Raw genomic sequence first — 18,079 nt, 5'->3', positions numbered from 1 at the left:
TTGTCCTGTTCTAAATGTATGTTATTGTAGTCTATGTGTTTAAATGTTATACTGACATATACTAAGTTGATGCAAAATTATACCTCCATTCATATGAAACCATTTGAATCATTACTAGGCAGGATTGTGAGACAGGTCACTCAAATATAACTAAGATGTTAAAATCACTTGATAAAGAATACTGGGGATATTTATGATCACTGTTATATAATAGTTCTGCAATAATGCAGTCATCGAAGTCCTGCTTGCTGATGAAATGGTACAATATATACAAACATAGATTTTTTTTCTTTTTAATATTTACACCTTTTGGCCAATCTTCATACATTTAAAATTTGTTGTGCTCACAGAATCTTCTACCTTCAATCCAAAACACAAACAAAAACAAAATTAAAAAACCAGCACAAATTGTTAACAATTTTATTAAAATAAGTTCCCCTTTCCCCACCCATCCCCAACCCACATCACAGGCAGAACTATCCATCGTCTGAATCATCTGTCAGTTCACTATTGTTGGAATCTTGATCACTACTTTGTTTGTCCCAGTCCTTCATTTTGGCCCCCATCATAAAGTCCTCGCGCAGTATACTCCACTTTTCCCCTGGTTCCTCTTTAATCTGTGGATGTAATGAGTACTTTGTGATGGCAGTATATTCACAATCTCAATATTGTCTCTGAAATATCTATCAGCACTTACAAGTGTACATCCATAATTACAACATAATGTCTATATACCAGACCTGAATCAACTGCAGTGGCTATATATAATAGTACACACACCAAACGATTCATGCTTTAAAGGTGTGTGTAAAACATTTTGATAAGAATGCAATAAAGATAATAGAAATTCGGCAGAAGATTGTGTTAAATTTTCAACATTACAAGTTAAAGACAATATTTTTGCGATAATGTTCAAACAAGAAGCCCAATGGGCCTGCAGTGCTCACCTGGTATATATATATCATGCCGCTTGGCCTTTTCGTTCATGAGAATAAGTCATTTGAATGCCTTAACAAAATTGACTCCTGTGACATTGTATATAAGTCAAGGTCATTTCTTTCACACACTTTGTCGGACTTCATCCTACTGGGCTCTCGATCTGCCAGATTTGGGGCTGAATGCAAATTAGTATCTTTTTTTCCCAATTCAGACCCCAAGTTTTCCCCATTTCTAAGGAAAACACCATTATTTTTTCCAATTCAAGGGGCCCCGGGCCCCAGTCCCAAAATGGGGTGCGAGAGCCCTGTCCTAGGAACATACCATCAAAATATTTCATCCATTGGTTATTGAGAAGAAGTTGTTTAAAGAAAAAAGTTGACGCTGGACAGATGCTGGACGCTGCGCCAAGACATAAAGTCACTTGGCCAATTGTCAACTTGGTCTATCAATAATAAAATGGTTCTATGACCAAAGCTGCAAACAAGATATTTATGAAGTCGTCGTCTTCATCCAATAAAGTTGATCAGATGGGTTTTTTGCTTTGGGTTATGTCCACCCACAACTGCAATGTATACTTCCTAATATCTCACCTTTTCCTTGGGAGAAACCTTGTTTCATGTTAAAGAGCCGAAATTAAATAAAATGTCCCCAGGGCCAGGGATCCAAGAAGACTTTTATAGAACATCTTTGATTCCTTACACTATCAAGTATCTGCAGCCATTACTACTGGGCTGTGGCATTTCTAAAACTAAGATTTCTAAGATCATTCCAAAATAAACCTTTGTCCTTCTGGGCCCATTTACCCCAACCCTAGGAGCGACAGGCCACCTATTTAAATAGCCTTGTCCCTAAGGACCAAACTAGCAAAGTTCAATTTTAATTGATTTGGTGCTCACTAAGGAGAGAATGGCAATTGAAAATGCATGATGCACAGAAAAAATGATGGATGAACTACAGATCCTTTTCTGGGAGATTTGGATGTTATACAGCACTAACCTTGACTGTGGCATGCTCCGTGTCTGGCTGTGTGTTGGCATTGCTATCTGTTCCCTTCAGTATATCAAGAAACTTTCCCTTTGTCATATTTCCAACAACTTTTGCCTTTTTTGCTTCTGTCAGCCCAGCACTTTTCTCCTCCAATATCTTCTGTTGTTGACGTACAGCATTAAACAGTTGAACAACTCCCCTAAAATAAATTGATGTTTTTATACAAATACACAACTCCTCTACAAGTATGGAATTCAATATTATACAACTGGACAATTGCTCTTTGAGAATTGTGGATAATTATTGACATATACAGCTGGACATCTCCCCATCCAGAATGGGCAGAATAACAGACTTGTACTATTGAAAATTACTCTCAAAGTACAGGCAATTAATGACATCATATCGCTGTTACCTCCAAATAAAGACAAACATCAAGACCGATATTATGAAACATCCACTACTGTTTACACAACTCTCGTACAGATAGGGGAATTCAATCATACTCTACAGCATAACAACTGCTCTATCAAAATGACATCACAGCTGATGTTAAAAAGATTTACAACTTTGACACCTGGAAGCTAACTAGCTATGGAAACTAAATGATCTTGATGTGTGGTATTAAGTATAATGATTTATAATGAAGGTTGAAGTGTGGTGTATGTTGGTAGTCAAACTTAGGGAAAAATTGTAAGATACACCCCAAAACCAAATTTTATGGAAATCCATTCACATTTAGTAAAGTCAATGCATGGAAATCAATTGGCCAATTAGAAATTATATACCTAGCTAATTATGCATAAACGTTTATGAACAATGTTGGTAGGCAAACTCAGATTGAAGGATTTTGTAGTGTTTGTCATTTCTGGTAATGTTCAAATAGTGAATTTGTCATCTCACAAAACTTATTTCAACTTTGTTTTTTTAATGCAACAATAATGCAATATTTTATCAGAAAGGCATGTGAATGTTAATGCTTTCAACCAAACACAAACCTTTGAGCAATTCTCTGCAGTGCTCTTTCCTTTTCCCGTTCCAAGGGGTCTGGTTTTGTTCTGCCCATTGCTTCCCAAAGACGTTTCTAAAAAAGAAATACCAATGCCAGTGCTAATCAGTGCTAATCAATGCTAATCAGTGCTAAAAGTGTTTCTGAAGATTTCTTGCATGATTTCTCAAAATTATGGACTTATGCAAAAATAACTACATTTATACATTTATTTCTAAATTTTCACCAATTAGTAAGCGAAAGGAATCATACATCAGTACTCTTAATTATAAATCTCCCAGATCAGTGTGTTTTCTTTAACATTGGTGTTTGTCAGTGCCAAATGTTTTATTGTAGGGGAGAGAAATTTGAAACTAGAATCACACTTTCTGATCTGAAAAGCAATCCCAACGTAGGGAAAACTAAGGTGCTGAGAAAATCGGCCTTTCTCTGCAAATTCAATAAATAAAAAAACAAGAAGGCTCAATCTATTAAGATACAAGAAACAAGATAAACAGGAGGAAGTCATTTAAGTTTGTGAGCCTTTAGTATCCTCCAGCGCCTGGAAAATCCAGGAAAGATAAACGGGAGGAAGTCATTTAAGTTTTTGAGCCTTTAGTATCCTCCAGCACCTGGAAAATCCCTTCCTTGCAAACATTACTTTATTAAGCAAAGGAAACCACCCACTTCAGGTTGTCTTTAATGCTGTTTTAAATGGTGCATTAGTTAATCATACAATATAATTCTATGTTTGTCATATAGTAAAGAGTCCAAGATATTTCACCTTTTCCAAACTTGCTAAGCTTTCAGTTGATTCATCATCAAGCTTTGGTTTCTTATCTTCCCTGCCATCTTCAGATTCTTTTTCCTGTCTTTTACGAGTAATTTCTTTATCTGTCTTTCCTTTAGCAAGGATAACTTGGGTGTGCTTTGGTAATTGTTTTCCTAAAATTTTTGCCATGGCATTAGCCAAACCAGCTTTGTGAGATGTCCCTGGAAGCTCGTCTCCGGAGGCTTCATCATCCCCTGATACCTCATCATTGTCTGAAAGTTCACTGTTTCCTGATGCACTATCTCCAACATTCTCTTCATCACCATCCTGAATAGGTGAACCTGAAAATATTAACACGAACAGGATTTTCTTTAACAAAATGAAATAATTAACAGGCAATGATATTAGGAAGACTGAAAAAGACTCGGGAGGTGAACTATAAAGAAAAGAAAGGACTAGGTAATTTAGATTTTGCAACAGAAGCCGAATCAGCCCAAGACTGAAATATACAAAGGACTAATTAATTATCCTATTCTCCACAAGTCATAAGCTATTATGTACTATGAACAATAATTCACTCTGATGGCAGCCTTCACCAACCCACAGTTGAACAGATCAGGTGACCCAGAATTATTCCATGATAAATGAATTCACCTTGGAAATGAAATATGTAAAGCTCAAGATTTAAAGAAAACAATGAATCAAAAATAAAGTTTTGTCTATTTTAACCTGTCCTAAATAGTATAAAATTTAAGAAAATATTCCCTGCCATATGCAGGTGTATGTGGCTGGACCCCTCAAACTGCATGGGCTGATATTCCATAGATCAGCCTAGGTATCTTGTGGGTTTAGCAGATCCAACCGTTTCAACCACTAATGCTAAAACAACATTTATGTTCATTCAATGTTGCCCTGATAGTTACAAAAAAACTCAAAACCATACAAGGAATTCCTTAAAATAACTGTTCTTTTTAAATTCCTATGCATCTAGAGGTGATGGTAATGACTAATTCTACATTTGGAACCAGGTACTACCAAGGTATCCAAACATTTCACTTCTTCTGAAAATAAATAAGTCAGTATGATTACAAAGAATGTACTCGTATACACAGGTACTTGTGGACATGAATAGTATAGTAGTGTTCCTCTTCACCAGACTCAGAATTATACTAGTGTGGTTAAAGTTCATTTCCCGTTTAGTTTACAGTAGCTCTATAATTATATACAATATCTTGTTTTTTCCAAGACTTATCCAGTTTGTTTTTAAAAGTATTTATATTTGGAGCAGATGCAATGTCTTCTGTAAGATTATTCCATGTTTTTACAGTTCTTATAGCAAAGATATTTCCTCTTCTGTTGGTCATGTGTTGTTGAAGAAAGTGTTTTAGAGTGTCCTCGACCACTTCTTATTCCTACGTCCATCTTAAAGTTTACCCTGAGTGTAATTTTATATTTAGATATAATGTTAAGAATGCCGTAAAAATAATAATAATGAAAACCCCGTCAAAATCCGTCGCCCCAGTGTCGAGTTATTAAAGCTCAAAGTTGTCGATTTTCACCTGTCCGCCCAGACCTAATCAGCCGAATCGTCATTTCCGTGGAATCGAGGCTCTTCTACATGTGACGTCATAAGTTCAACAGAAATGGCAGTCAACATGACTGACAGTGACAACGACACCGCAACTGAGAGCGATTTGAGCATGAGTTTTGAGGAGTCTGATTATGGTGTGAATGATATGTCTGAAGACGGAATCCAGCCCTACCGATTTGAACTGGAATTACAAGACGATGTATCCAGTGAGGAGGAAAATGACCCTTCGAAAAGTGACGATCGCTTGGGCAACATAGATTGGCACGTACTTCACTGGGTCTCACCAGTAGTCGTGAAAGTAGTCGAACAGTGAATCGTCATTTCAAAGAAACAAAATAAAATTGGGTGTGGTTTTGGACTAATTTTACTATCTTCAAGTCTCGATCAACAATTTCTGACGTCGGGAAATCACGTTTGTGCAAGACTATGCATACTTTCACGAGGTGTCAGGAATTTTCTTACCGAAGAAGTTTCGTCCGAGGGGAATTTTTCTTTCCAGGGAATTTTCGTAGCACTATGGATATATATAGATAGGGTGTCAACAACCAATTATAACACCCTCCGCTGTGTTAATAATAAAAATTTGATGTTCTAGAAGTTTAAACAATTATTTGACTGGTTTTTACCCCAGCACTGGTACGCGTCTTTTGTTAGCCGACAGGCGTGTCGCCTCACAGGTGTCACAATTGTTTTTTTCCAGCCACAGAGGTGCTAATTACCTAACCTGGCACAGGTGTGATTATGAGTTTAGATGACATCTCTACACTGTGAACTGTGTTTTCAAATCAAGATTGGTGATCTTATGGTTATTTTTACGATCGCAAAATTAATAACTAAACAACATCGTCTGCTGGAAGATCTAAAAACCAAATACACCTTATACAAACAACATACACACATAACCTATTCTATAAATTCTAATAATTCTATTCTATACTATATAATAGTAGTATGAAAATTCTCGGGGTGAAAATTCCCGTGACCCATTCACGACTAGGCCTTCTCCGAGTATTAGGCGTTCACGATTATGAAGGAATTATATTCCTATGACCGCCCAAGTCATAGGCTAGCCTATCAATTTAAAATGTTTAGTTGTAGAATTAATAACAAAATATCAACCTAACAAATATACTTTTATTTAATCAACAATCAGTTTTATTTATCGACGTCATGCATCGACACCCCATCCGTGTTAGTGTTAGGACAACCATACACACCGCTTCCCTCCTTGATAGGAAGCCATTTTAGCGGATTTAAGCGCTAATTCACCGACCCCTCGTTCACTACCTTAGATATTGCGAAGATGTGAAGTACTTTCACGTAAATAAACAAAGAAATTACCACGGAAAATCCCAAAACAGATCACAATCACATGTAGCACAGTAAAGACAATATGGCTGCATCAACAAAAGCGTTGAACTTATGACGTCACAGGTTTGGGTGCCCGAAAACGAGGTCAACGCCTCTCAGCCAAAGGTGTGTTTTTCAGAAAAGTCGCAATTTCTCAGTAACGGCATTCGCGTTTTCGGCATAGTGTATTTTATGTGCAGAACTATTTTTCAAGGTCAACATAGCTGACCTCTCAGGGTACATCTTAAGCTTTACAAAATTGCACGAATCCTTTTTGTGGCCCTTCGTTGAATTGACTCCAGCTTATCTATATCTTTCACTATTACTAGTGACCAAACAGAACTTGCGTAATCCAGTTGTGATCTCACCAAGCTTTTGTACATCAGAAGAAAAGTTTTAGAATTCATAAACTGAAATGTTCTTCTTAACAATCCGAAAATTTTATTTGCTTTCTTCACTTTTTCACTTATGTGGTCTTGGAAAGAAAGTTAAGAATTTACCATTACTCCAATGTCTTTGTCCTTATCAGTGACTTTTAGACTATTCCCCAGTAATTGGTACTTTGCTCCTGTTCCATCTATCTGTGCAGGATCTTTTCCGACCAACATATGTTAGCATTTATCCGGATGAAATTTTAATAGCCATTTCTCACTCCATTCTCCCATGGTATTTAGATCTTCTTGAAGTATTACTTTGTCTTCTTCTCTCTTGATTACCCTGAAAATTTTTGTATCGTCTGCAAATAGATACATATCTGATTTTACAATATCTGGTAAATCATTTACAAAAATGACAAACAGCAAGGGGCCTAGGACTGATCCCTGGGGAATGCCAGATGATACGTCATTCCATTCAGACTGCTTGTCATTTATTCTTACATGCTGTTTTCTCCCATTCAAAAAACTTTCTATCCATCTGACAATTTGTTCCGAAATATTGTATGATCTAATTTTACTTAATAATCTTCGGTGTGGTACTCTGTCAAAAGCTTTCTGATAATCCATATATATGCAATTGATTCTCTAACCTTTATCCATAGCCTCTGTCCATTTATCCAGTACATCTAACAACTGAATTGAAGTTGAATGGCCCGATATAAATCCATATTGCCTTTAAGAGAAAAGCATGTGTGATCGCATAGTCATTTATATGCCCGTGAATGATTGTTTCCATTACTTTACATACCACAGATGTAAGGCTGACTGGCCTGTGATTCCCTGCTGCTACCTTGTCTCCCTTTTTAAATATTGCACACACTCTTGCATGCTTCCAATCAACAGGAATGGATCCCTCTCGAAGAGTTTGGTTGAATATCAGTGCTAGTGGTATCGCTATGGTGGAGGCAGTCTTCAGGAATTCTGGATGCATGTTATCTAAGCCTGGTGATTTATTTGGATTTAAGTTATTGAGTACCCTGGTAACCATTTCATTGGTTATCACAAGTGTTTTCATATTGCTGCTTGTTTTAATGTGTGTTAGTTCAGGTATCTCTCCTTACGCTTTGAAAGAAGTTTGCCTGAGGCCACTATTTGAGATTTGTTGTCCAGTTGGTTTTCGTAGAGTTCTGTTATTTCATCTTTGGATTTAGTTTTTGAGTTAATATATTTCCAGATCAGCTTAGGGTTACATTTGGCTTGTTCAGCAATGGATTGTTCAAATTCCTCACATAGTTTTCTTGTCTTTGACTTAACTTGGTTCCTTGCTCTGCTATATTTTCTCTTTACTTCTGTATCAGATCTTTCTGTTACTTTTTTGGAGAGTGCATACTTCTTCCTTATTTTAGCTAGTGTGTCCTAATCAATTGGAAATTGATGTTTGTTGTTTTTTCTGGTTTTAATAATTTTGGATGGCACATAGATATCAATTAAGTCCTGAATTTTGCTTTTAAAAATTTGCCAGTTTCATGGATGTCCCTATCTTCATTTAATAAATCTTTCCAGTTGGTCTCTCTGATTTCGTTGTTTATTTGCTCATAGTATGCTTTTTTGTAACATTTCTTAGGTATGTTTCTACATGTTATCCTTGTATTACAGACTATGCTCAGAAGAATAACACTGGTCACTCTTCTCCAGTATACTCTGGTACTCTATTGATGTAACGGTGCTTTCCTTGTTAGTTATTACAAGATCTAAATCATGGGGTGTGTCATTTCCTCTCCATCGTGTAGGTTAGTTGATTTTGCCATGAGAAATTGTCTTGTAAGCAGTTGTGGAATCTATATTCTTGTGTTTCGATACGATCTCCTTTAGAATTCCACGTTTCCCAGTTGATATTCGGATAGTTGAAATCCCCCATAATTACTAAGTGAGTATAGTTTTTCTTTGATACCTCATTGATTAATCTTATCAAGTTTCTATTACTCTCATCCGTTCCACTATCGGATCTGTATATCAATACAAAAAGTATTTTTTTTGTGTTTATTTAAAGAGATTTCTATGAATATATTTTCCTGGAACAATGTGTCTATTTCCACCTCTCTGGATGGAAGCAGCATGTTTATGTGGAGTATCGTACCTCGTCCAATAACATTATCAATGTTCTTATGGAACATATTATTGTTTCTCTTAATAGAGAATTCCTGTGGCTTCATATTTAGAGATCTTGTTTTCGGCTTTATTTCTGTAATTCCAATAATATCTGGATTTATATTGTTCAGTCTTAGAGTTAATTCAGGTATCTTGTTTTTTAATTGGTCTGCATTGAAGAATCGAAAATGTGACTGTGCTATGTTTGCTTTCAATAATGTTCTGGTATTTTCTACCTCTGATCTTTACACTCTGATTTTCATAACTTTTCTGGCCCAAGGGGAGCTCCGTAGTTTGAAAGTAAATTCCCCCATGATTGTGACTGCTATTTTTGTTTAGCCTCTTTCCAAAGTTTCATCTCTTGTTCTTGTTCTGACTTTGTAAGGTCATTACTGATTTTTATGTTCCTGACACTTTCATCTCCTCCTAGGTTTTTTTTAAATGTTTGATCAGTGTCTTCTTCTGTTTTATTGAACTCAGTGTTATAAGCAAAGGTCGGGGTTTTGGTTGCTTATCCTCCTGTAGCGAATCTTTTTTTTATAACTCCCAAGCCCAATTGCTTTAGTGATTATTTCCTCTGTATTCTCAGTCCTAACATTGCATTTTTGCAGTATATCCTTCACCTTGTCTGTATCGTGGGAAATTCTGATATCTCTTGTGCTTGAGTCGCATTCTGGAATCCCATGTATCACAATATTACTCTCTGGGTTTTCTTTCATTTATTTCCGACATGATGTTATTTGAATGTGTTTAGACATATATATATATATATATCAACTTAATTGCGAATAGACCATTTTATAACTGTATAAGATGCTTAATTTCAGAAGCATAAAACACGTGGTACCCTTAACCATTAAATCAGCTGTATATAACTTTAAATTATCGAAATAGTTTCAACAAATACATCACTTGTATAATTAAACAAACTTTCGCGAACAAACCCCTGAAGGGTTTTTTGATAATTGTCGTTTTGGGAAAGTACTACATACCTGTCTCTATATCATTATCATCTACATCACTGTCGTCAGAGCTAAAATCAACATTTCCAGTCAGATCGCCAGACGGTTCCACGTGCGCGGCCGCCATGATGCTACAGTTGATATAACTTCCAAATGGTTATACGAAACTACTCGAAGAAAAATATATGAAAATATATTTCAAATGTAAGTAAACAATACTGAGCTGTCAATACTGAACAATGTCTTTTTATCTTTTGCTGGAATAGGTATTTAATTCGCAATATGATGCAAATTTAGAAAGTAAGCTCATTTTTTTCGTTTTATATCCAATTGGAAATATTTTTATATGGTTTACCGGAAGTTGAGATTGTAAACAGTGGATGTTGATGGGCATGTTGATCAAAGTTGGCTTTTATTTCTTCGTACGATGTGGTATTGACTAAACTCAAACACCGAGCTCTATAAGCGTCAAACGTCCATGTTATAAAGTGTTATCACGGTAATTACGATGCGTTCTCTTCATATTCAGAGTAACAGAACTTCAATATATTGCCTTTGCACAATTTGTCCACATTGAAATATATTTTGTGAGTACGTTAGGCAGTTATTTTTATAGCACCACACATAGAATAATGTGTTTACACATGAAATTTTCAATTTCAAAATACCTACAGTCGTTGTTTATACTGTGGAATGACAACTATCTATTTAGATCAGGAATGCTAAACCAGGGGTAACAGCTCGTGAAACACAGAATTAAGATGGTAAAACTTTTACCAGTGTAACTTGAATATCGTTGCTAATGCTTATTACGTAAAGCGTGAAATGTTTGTGTTTTTACATAGAAAGCATTTCTTTGCACATGAGAAGGATAGCCTGAACCTTTTCTTTAACAATACTTTGCCATGTACTTTTTGTTTCAACAAACTAGGTGTGAAATGGGCAAATAAGAGACTTGTATACAACAAAGATATAATCTTTGGTCTCATTGACACTTGATTAGAATAGGTAAATTATTTACTAGGATTCCTTAGTATTCTCGCTAAAGATCAACAGCCAAACTGCCATTAATGAAGATCACTTTCTTACCCTTCAAAACAGGCAAATTCTCTTTTCACTATTTATTCTACCAAATTAATTATTGCTGAACTACTTGTTGCAAAGAATCATTCACCCTATATATCTGACTGCAAACACACAATTACTACCTTTAGTCTTGGTGATCCTTCAAAATTTTAAAGCAGCTTTCATATAACAAATTCCTACTAATTTTGCAGGTTATACATCATGAAAAGAAATGAATTGATAGCTAAATGGCAAAAACAGGATAGACAGTCTAGATACACTGAACACAAGAGAAGACCAAAGACAAGTAAATCTGGCAGAGATGATGGGTGTTCTAGTGATCTGGGGAAGGATGGTCGACAACCAAGTCGGCAAAATACCAGCAGACAGCAGAACAGGATGAGAAACCGATGTCACCAGAAAAAGTTGGAGACAACTGAGAATAACATGGGACCAGCAGATACATTAGGTATCCTTTCAAGAGGTGGATATTTATATGTTAATCAATGAATGAGACACTTGATTTCAGACTTCTGGAAAGTTTCTCTGGTAAACACAGACTACAATGATAATTCAGTGAGAGTCAGATTGGGTATCATTTGTTTTGTAGTGTTGTTATCATTGTTACATTGAAGACGTCGCAGTTCAAGTATACTCAATAAACTGACGTTTGCTGATAAACTTACCGCAGAGGAATTACAAATCTTTTGGAATGATTAAAATATGCAGGTATTCTCCAGGCACTCTGATTTCCTGCCACTGTGAGACTATCTCCCAACATACTTTCTTTACTTATGTTATTTATGTTGTAACCGCCTGCAGGACCTTTTCTTGGTTCTTATAGGCAGCTCAGAAAATTTTCTAAATCTAGTTAATATTCCTCCCGATGACAGGTCTGTACTTTATGTAGAAGTTGTACTTCATTGGATAGTTCTCCTGTAGTTTATCAAGTCTGTTTTCAAATTGATGGACATTTGGTGCTGCTATTACATGGTCTGGCAGACTGTTCCATAAGTCATCTACTTGAAGAGTAATGCTGTACTTTTGTTCGTCCTTCCTGCAATGGGTTTTCATCAGTTTCATTGAGTTACCCCTTGTGATTAGGTTAAGTTGTAGTAGGCTGGTCGTTACCCTCCTGTCATATTTCTCAATTAGTGTTATGAACACCTCTATCATGTCCCCTCTCATACGTCTGAATTTCAAAGAGAGTAGATTCAGCCTTTGTAGTCTTCATAATCAACATTTTCCATTTTTGGTATTTTCTTTCTCCGGAGATCTCATTAAGTTTCTGTTTGATCTCATTGACAACTGGATGAGTTTTGTTAACTCTAATCAATAAGAGGTCCAGTATTTTATTTTTGGACGGACCTCTTTTGAACTCGTTAGGCTTTAAATAATGACATGAAATTTTGCTTTCCATGTGGTATATTTCATACGACACTTATTGTTACTTTTTTATTATTTTTAATATATATATATTAATACAATGATGAGATGAGTCTGTGCCGTGGTTTACTTACCTCGTGACAAGACGAGTCTGTGCCGTGGTTTACTTACCTCATGACAAGACGAGTCTGTGCCGTGGTTTACTTACCTCATGACAAAGACGAGTCTGTGCCGTGGTTTACTTACCTCGTGATAAGACGAGTCTGTGCCGTGGTTTACTTACCTCGTGACAAGACGAGTCTGTGCCGTGGTTTACTTACCTCATGACAAAGACGAGTCTGTGCCGTGGTTTACTTACCTCGTGACAAAGACGAATCTGTGCCGTGGTTTACTTACCTCATGACAAAGACGAGTCTGTGCCGTGGTTTACTTACCTCGTGATAAGACGAGTCTGTGCCGTGGTTTACTTACCTCATGATATAAATTCATAGTCGTTATCTGAGGATTCCTTGACTATTGTGCAGATATACCAGGCTTTTATTTTGATGCAGAGAAGAGAAAGTACTTTCGCATCCAGCCAAACCACAACAGCACCAGCAGTAGCACAGTGACAAGAGAGACAATTCAAAGGAAGGAAAAGGAACAACTTCGTTTAAAAGAAATATCCTGTCGAGAATCGTATGAAAAACATAGATCATCAAGAGTTAAGACTTTAGGAGTAAAAAGCTGCACAGATCTACCTCATCTATTGAATGATTTATGCGGTGGTGTAATATCAGTACAAAAATTTGATCATTTGTTTGCCTTTAAAAGAATTTCCAACATTAATTCAACTCCTGCTGGTTGTCAAAGACTTGTCAGCCGGATTCAACCAACTTATAGTAAACTAGAACATGTTCATAAAATGGTGGTTAGTGAAAATACAGATTGTGTTCTTGGACTTTGGAGCAAACAGGAAATAAGTAATTACAATATTCAGATGTTAGATATAAAGAGAGACAAGCGTACAAATATTCAGAGTCGGTTAAGTGTCAATATAGAGTCTCCAGAATTTTCTTCTTTAGTCATCTGGAACAAAGTGACAAATTTATGTTGGGCTGACCTGAAACGTAACTATGGCAACAATAGAGGTAGACATGTTCTGTTTACCACCATGTCCTTCACATGGGTCGGTGATGAAGTGAGCATGGCTAGGATACGTCAATTTCCTCAAACTTCAGACAGAGAAAATGACCTTGAGTTTAGTCTGGGTCACAAGTGTACATGGACCTGTGCCTGGAATACACAGGGACAGAACTTCAGTGTAGGTAGTGAGAAATGTGGTCTTCTTCTCGATGTGGAAACCAGGCGTCTCTGGGAACTAAACACCTATAATAGTGATCCACTTGTACAGATATTTGACACAAAGGTAAGACTTTCAGTAAGGACCCCTGACATGGATTTTGGATCTGAAGGTAAGATGGGAGAGAATGCGTGGAATGTGTTACCTATTAAACCTACCTCGTTGTTTTACTTCAATTAAACTCTGAGTCAGTTCCATAAACACTACTTTTGCTACCATACCTCAACTTTTAATTGGACCTACCTCAATCTTTATTATTATATTCAATATAAGTTATTGTTTTGCATGTCATAATTCAAACTTTATCAAGCAAAGAATGTCACTTGTGTCTATTTTAGATTCTGACTATGAAACTTAATAATTAATGCAACATTAAGGATATGTTCGGTAAGGCTGCTCACCACAATTTTGTTAAATATAGTTTGGCTTTCAAGATGACTACCATAATAATTAAAATACATCAGCTGAAGTAAGCATTTAATACAGTGCCTCTATTGATGATATTGTAAGATTATTATTGTAATACATAAAAGTATTTATCGTTACTGTGCTAGTGCAGAAAACAATTTTGTCAGATGTCTGTTGCATACTTCAGACTCGCTATTGTCTGTACTCTGGGACACGGAAGAACCAGATCTTGTCACATGACCTACGCAGTGTATCCACACGCCCTACTACAAGCATGAGCCAGTCCTGTAGTGTCTGTAGTCTACGACTGTTTCAGGATGATACCAAACTACTAGCTAGTGATGTTCATGGCAAAGTATGTACACCTTTGTTATATTTTGTTAGATGTAATGTAGACTTCCTGTAGTCTGTACTATCTGATGGCTGTGGACATTTGAACTTGTACACATGTTGGTGTGACTGAATGTTTCCACACCTATAGGAATATTGTCATTGTAAACTTAATGTTAATCAGACATGTATCTGTAAGAGAAAAAAAGAAAAAATATGTGAAAATAACATTGTTGAACGTTTCACCTTTATATCAAGTAACATGCAAGCAATCGTTGGTGTCCATTTAGGTTGTTCAGTGTAGTACTGACATATGGATGTAATGTTATGTACATCATGTAGCGATTGGTTTCTTAATTCTATATTTTGATGCACTTTACAAAAACAGTAAGAGACAGACCTCCTCAGTACTGTTGTGTGCTCTATGACCTGAAAGTATAATAAGGATAGGACCATATCAGCTATCACTTTATTTTGTAGGTGTGTCTATGGGACCTTCGAATGAGGAAAGTTGTTCAGCAATACCAAGGCTTAAAAAACCAGTATCAATGTATACCCATCCATGTGGATGACCAGGAACGATTTGTTTATGGAGGCAAGTTCAGTTTGTTTGTAATATGTGTAGCAAACAATTTCACAGATTAAGGATAAGAAATTTTTTAGTACAGATGTTTCCTTTATGAATCATCCCATAGAAAAATAAAATAAAATTTCACCTAAGTCATTGTGGCAAAAAAATATTTTTATTCAGAATAATGTTTATTTGCAAGTCAAATTATTATTGTTATTATTATTATTATTATTAAGATTTCTAGTGTTGTGGCCTTGGGATCTAAGCCCTTTTCACAGGATTTTTAGACAAACTTCCCCTGAGGATGCTTTCAGTAAAATATATCAACACAATGATACAGCTTTGCACTCTAATATATCTTTTTGTGTCAGTAGGATGTGAACTTGCTAAGTTTTGTCATTCGAGTCATGTATTTGCAGCACATTCACTTACAGCATTATTGCCAGCCCTTGGCAGTTAATTAATGCTTAGTTGTCTGAAATAATTACCTGGCATCCATGTATTAGTATTGGGTCAAGTCTATGTATTTTCTTTTTTTGTCATTTAACAGCTGACTCTGATGGTTACATCAGATTCTGGTGTCTTAAGACAGGAGCATTAATGAGGACCATACCACCTCCATCCGCTCTTGCACAGGATTTTATCCCCACAGTGGCTTATTCAGAGCGGTGGGCAGGAGAGGAGGGAAATGCTGGCCTGCTGATGGGCCTTGGTGACAGGTTCTACCTTTACCCAAGCATGGATGCAATAGATGACACCCATTCTCCAGATTGTACATATGTCACTACTCCCATCTATTTCTGACCAGACCAGTCTTATATGAAAAGGCGTTTACCTCAACATTACATCATGCCGATTCAACACAAAGATAAATTTATGGAAAAGTTTGACAGGGAAGTCGTGTTCAAATTGAGGAAAAAAGAAAAAGAAAAAAAAAAGTTGAAACTTACGAAACATTCATGTATGTTTGTATGCACTGTCAATGATATTTTGATTGTGTCTAAAGGACAGTTATATAAAGTTACTTGGACATGTGAAAATTGTTGAGCTGTTTTTTCAATTATGTAATGAAATCAGAATGGATATTTGAGTAAATCACCCTGAGATAAGACTTTCTCACATGTGTACGATAACTTCACTTCATAATAAAAGCTAAGACCAACTGACCAATAGCCAAGACCAATGATATTTTTGAGGGGCAAAATCTCTCTACTGATTTTCTTGTTAAATATTAAATATGAAGAATATTTCGGTGCGTCTCCTGTGTTTAAAGCCCTGCTGTTTTTGTAACATAAGATTTTATGACAAAATTACAAAACTGTGTTGAATCCATAATCTGTTTTTAGGTATTATTTATATACTTTACCAATGGATTGTTGATGTAACTGCACAAAGTTAAAGAAAACCTGAGAGGTGATAATAAAGTTTTATTTTATAAACAAAAAACACAAAGAAGGTTTAAAGATGCAGAAGTATTGTTTAAATCTCTATCAGTTCTGTGTATAGTAATTTTAACTTTTAATCTAAAGCAATCCAAAGTCAGTGAAGTAGCTCCGTGTAAATGTTGTTGACAGAAGTACTGATGTAGAGCATATGATTGATAATGGCTGTGATGATAACGTCTCTGTCATTATGTGTATTGTCTGTGTACTGTCTCTAGAGTTCACCTGTCTATTGTGTCCATCAGGAACAGTGCTAATGTATCACCATCCATCCATAGTGGCGTGCACAGGAGTCAGGACTAAAAATTGTATCAATGTATATAACAAATAGACATGGTTGAAAAACATTTTATTATAAACAATATCATTTAAATAAATATATCGTGGAATGTAGTTGTTACATAAAATGTTCATTAAAAAAGATACAACACAATTTGACAAATTAACGATAGCTGTACATAATACCAGATTATATTCCAAAAGTGATTCAATTCATTGTTAAGACATGTAAACTTCACATTACTCTCCTTGTATAAATGTACAGTTATTACATAAATAGTTGATATGCTCATAAAATCGCGAAATTTTTATGAAATTTGATTATCTCCCTTTGCAGTTTTATATAAACACACAAAAAGCTTAACCATGTGTATTAATCTATTAATTGTAAACATTCTACTGATGGTCTTCGATGATGTAAAATCACAGTGAACTTCTGAGCAATATTCATTGATCAGGATAAACATGTGTCATTCCTGATTTGGCAGTGTAAAAATTGCATGGGAAAGTATTCATAAAAGTTTTCTTACAGTATTTTTAAAGATATTGTGCTTAGATACAAACTAAAAGCCCACACAGTTCTCTGACCTGTTTCTCTTGATACCTGAGTTAAAAACTGGAAATAAACATTATATCAAACATCAGTAGTCCTGCATTCATCATATTTTGAAGTATGCTGAATCATCTTTACAGGTGTGATGGGTCACACTTACAAGAGTGCATAGTCACCTTTACAGGTGTATCAAGTCACCTTTACAGGTGTGATGGGTCACACTTACAAGAGTGCATAGTCACCTTTACAGGTGTATCAAGTCACCTTTACAGGTGTGATGGGTCACACTTACAAGCATGCATAGTCACCTTTACAGGTGTATCAAGTCACCTTTGCAGGTGTATCAAGTCACCTTTACAGGTGTATCAAGTCACCTTTACAGGTGAGCTGAGTCATCCTTTTTTATGCATACTGGTGGCCACCTCTACAGGCTTTTTCTCTCCATATATAGATGTATGTATGGTTAACATTCCAGGTATCATACATAACTTTTACAGATATGATAGGTCATACTGGTACTTTGGGATGTTGGACTGATGTGTTGAATTATCATCACAGGTATGTTGTGAAGTTGGTGACATCTACATAC

General features: G+C 35.9%; 2 protein-coding genes across 2 annotated transcripts; one reads left to right on the top strand and one right to left on the bottom strand.

Moving 5' to 3' along the window:
* Positions 1-464: 464 nt before the first annotated feature.
* LOC132550474 (RRP15-like protein) lies at positions 465-10,241 on the bottom strand. Its single transcript, XM_060214542.1, has 5 exons — positions 10,145-10,241; positions 3,699-4,027; positions 2,925-3,010; positions 1,936-2,125; positions 465-617 (listed from the first exon to the last, which is right to left on the bottom strand). The coding sequence occupies exons 1-5, from the start codon at positions 10,239-10,241 to the stop codon at positions 477-479; spliced, it is 843 nt and encodes a 280-aa protein (XP_060070525.1). The 3' UTR covers positions 465-476.
* Positions 10,242-10,499: 258 nt separating this feature from the next.
* LOC132550524 (DDB1- and CUL4-associated factor 4-like) lies at positions 10,500-16,256 on the top strand. Its single transcript, XM_060214607.1, has 6 exons — positions 10,500-10,613; positions 11,392-11,648; positions 13,090-13,973; positions 14,503-14,670; positions 15,126-15,240; positions 15,767-16,256. The coding sequence occupies exons 2-6, from the start codon at positions 11,402-11,404 to the stop codon at positions 16,018-16,020; spliced, it is 1,668 nt and encodes a 555-aa protein (XP_060070590.1). The 5' UTR covers positions 10,500-10,613; positions 11,392-11,401; the 3' UTR covers positions 16,021-16,256.
* Positions 16,257-18,079: the final 1,823 nt, after the last annotated feature.

Source organism: Ylistrum balloti, unplaced genomic scaffold (genome assembly GCF_031769215.1).
Source record: "Ylistrum balloti isolate Yb309-2 unplaced genomic scaffold, AGI_CSIRO_Ybal_v1 Utg370126, whole genome shotgun sequence".
Classification (NCBI taxonomy): domain Eukaryota; kingdom Metazoa; phylum Mollusca; class Bivalvia; order Pectinida; family Pectinidae; genus Ylistrum; species Ylistrum balloti.
This window is presented reverse-complemented; position numbering and strand designations above follow the sequence as displayed.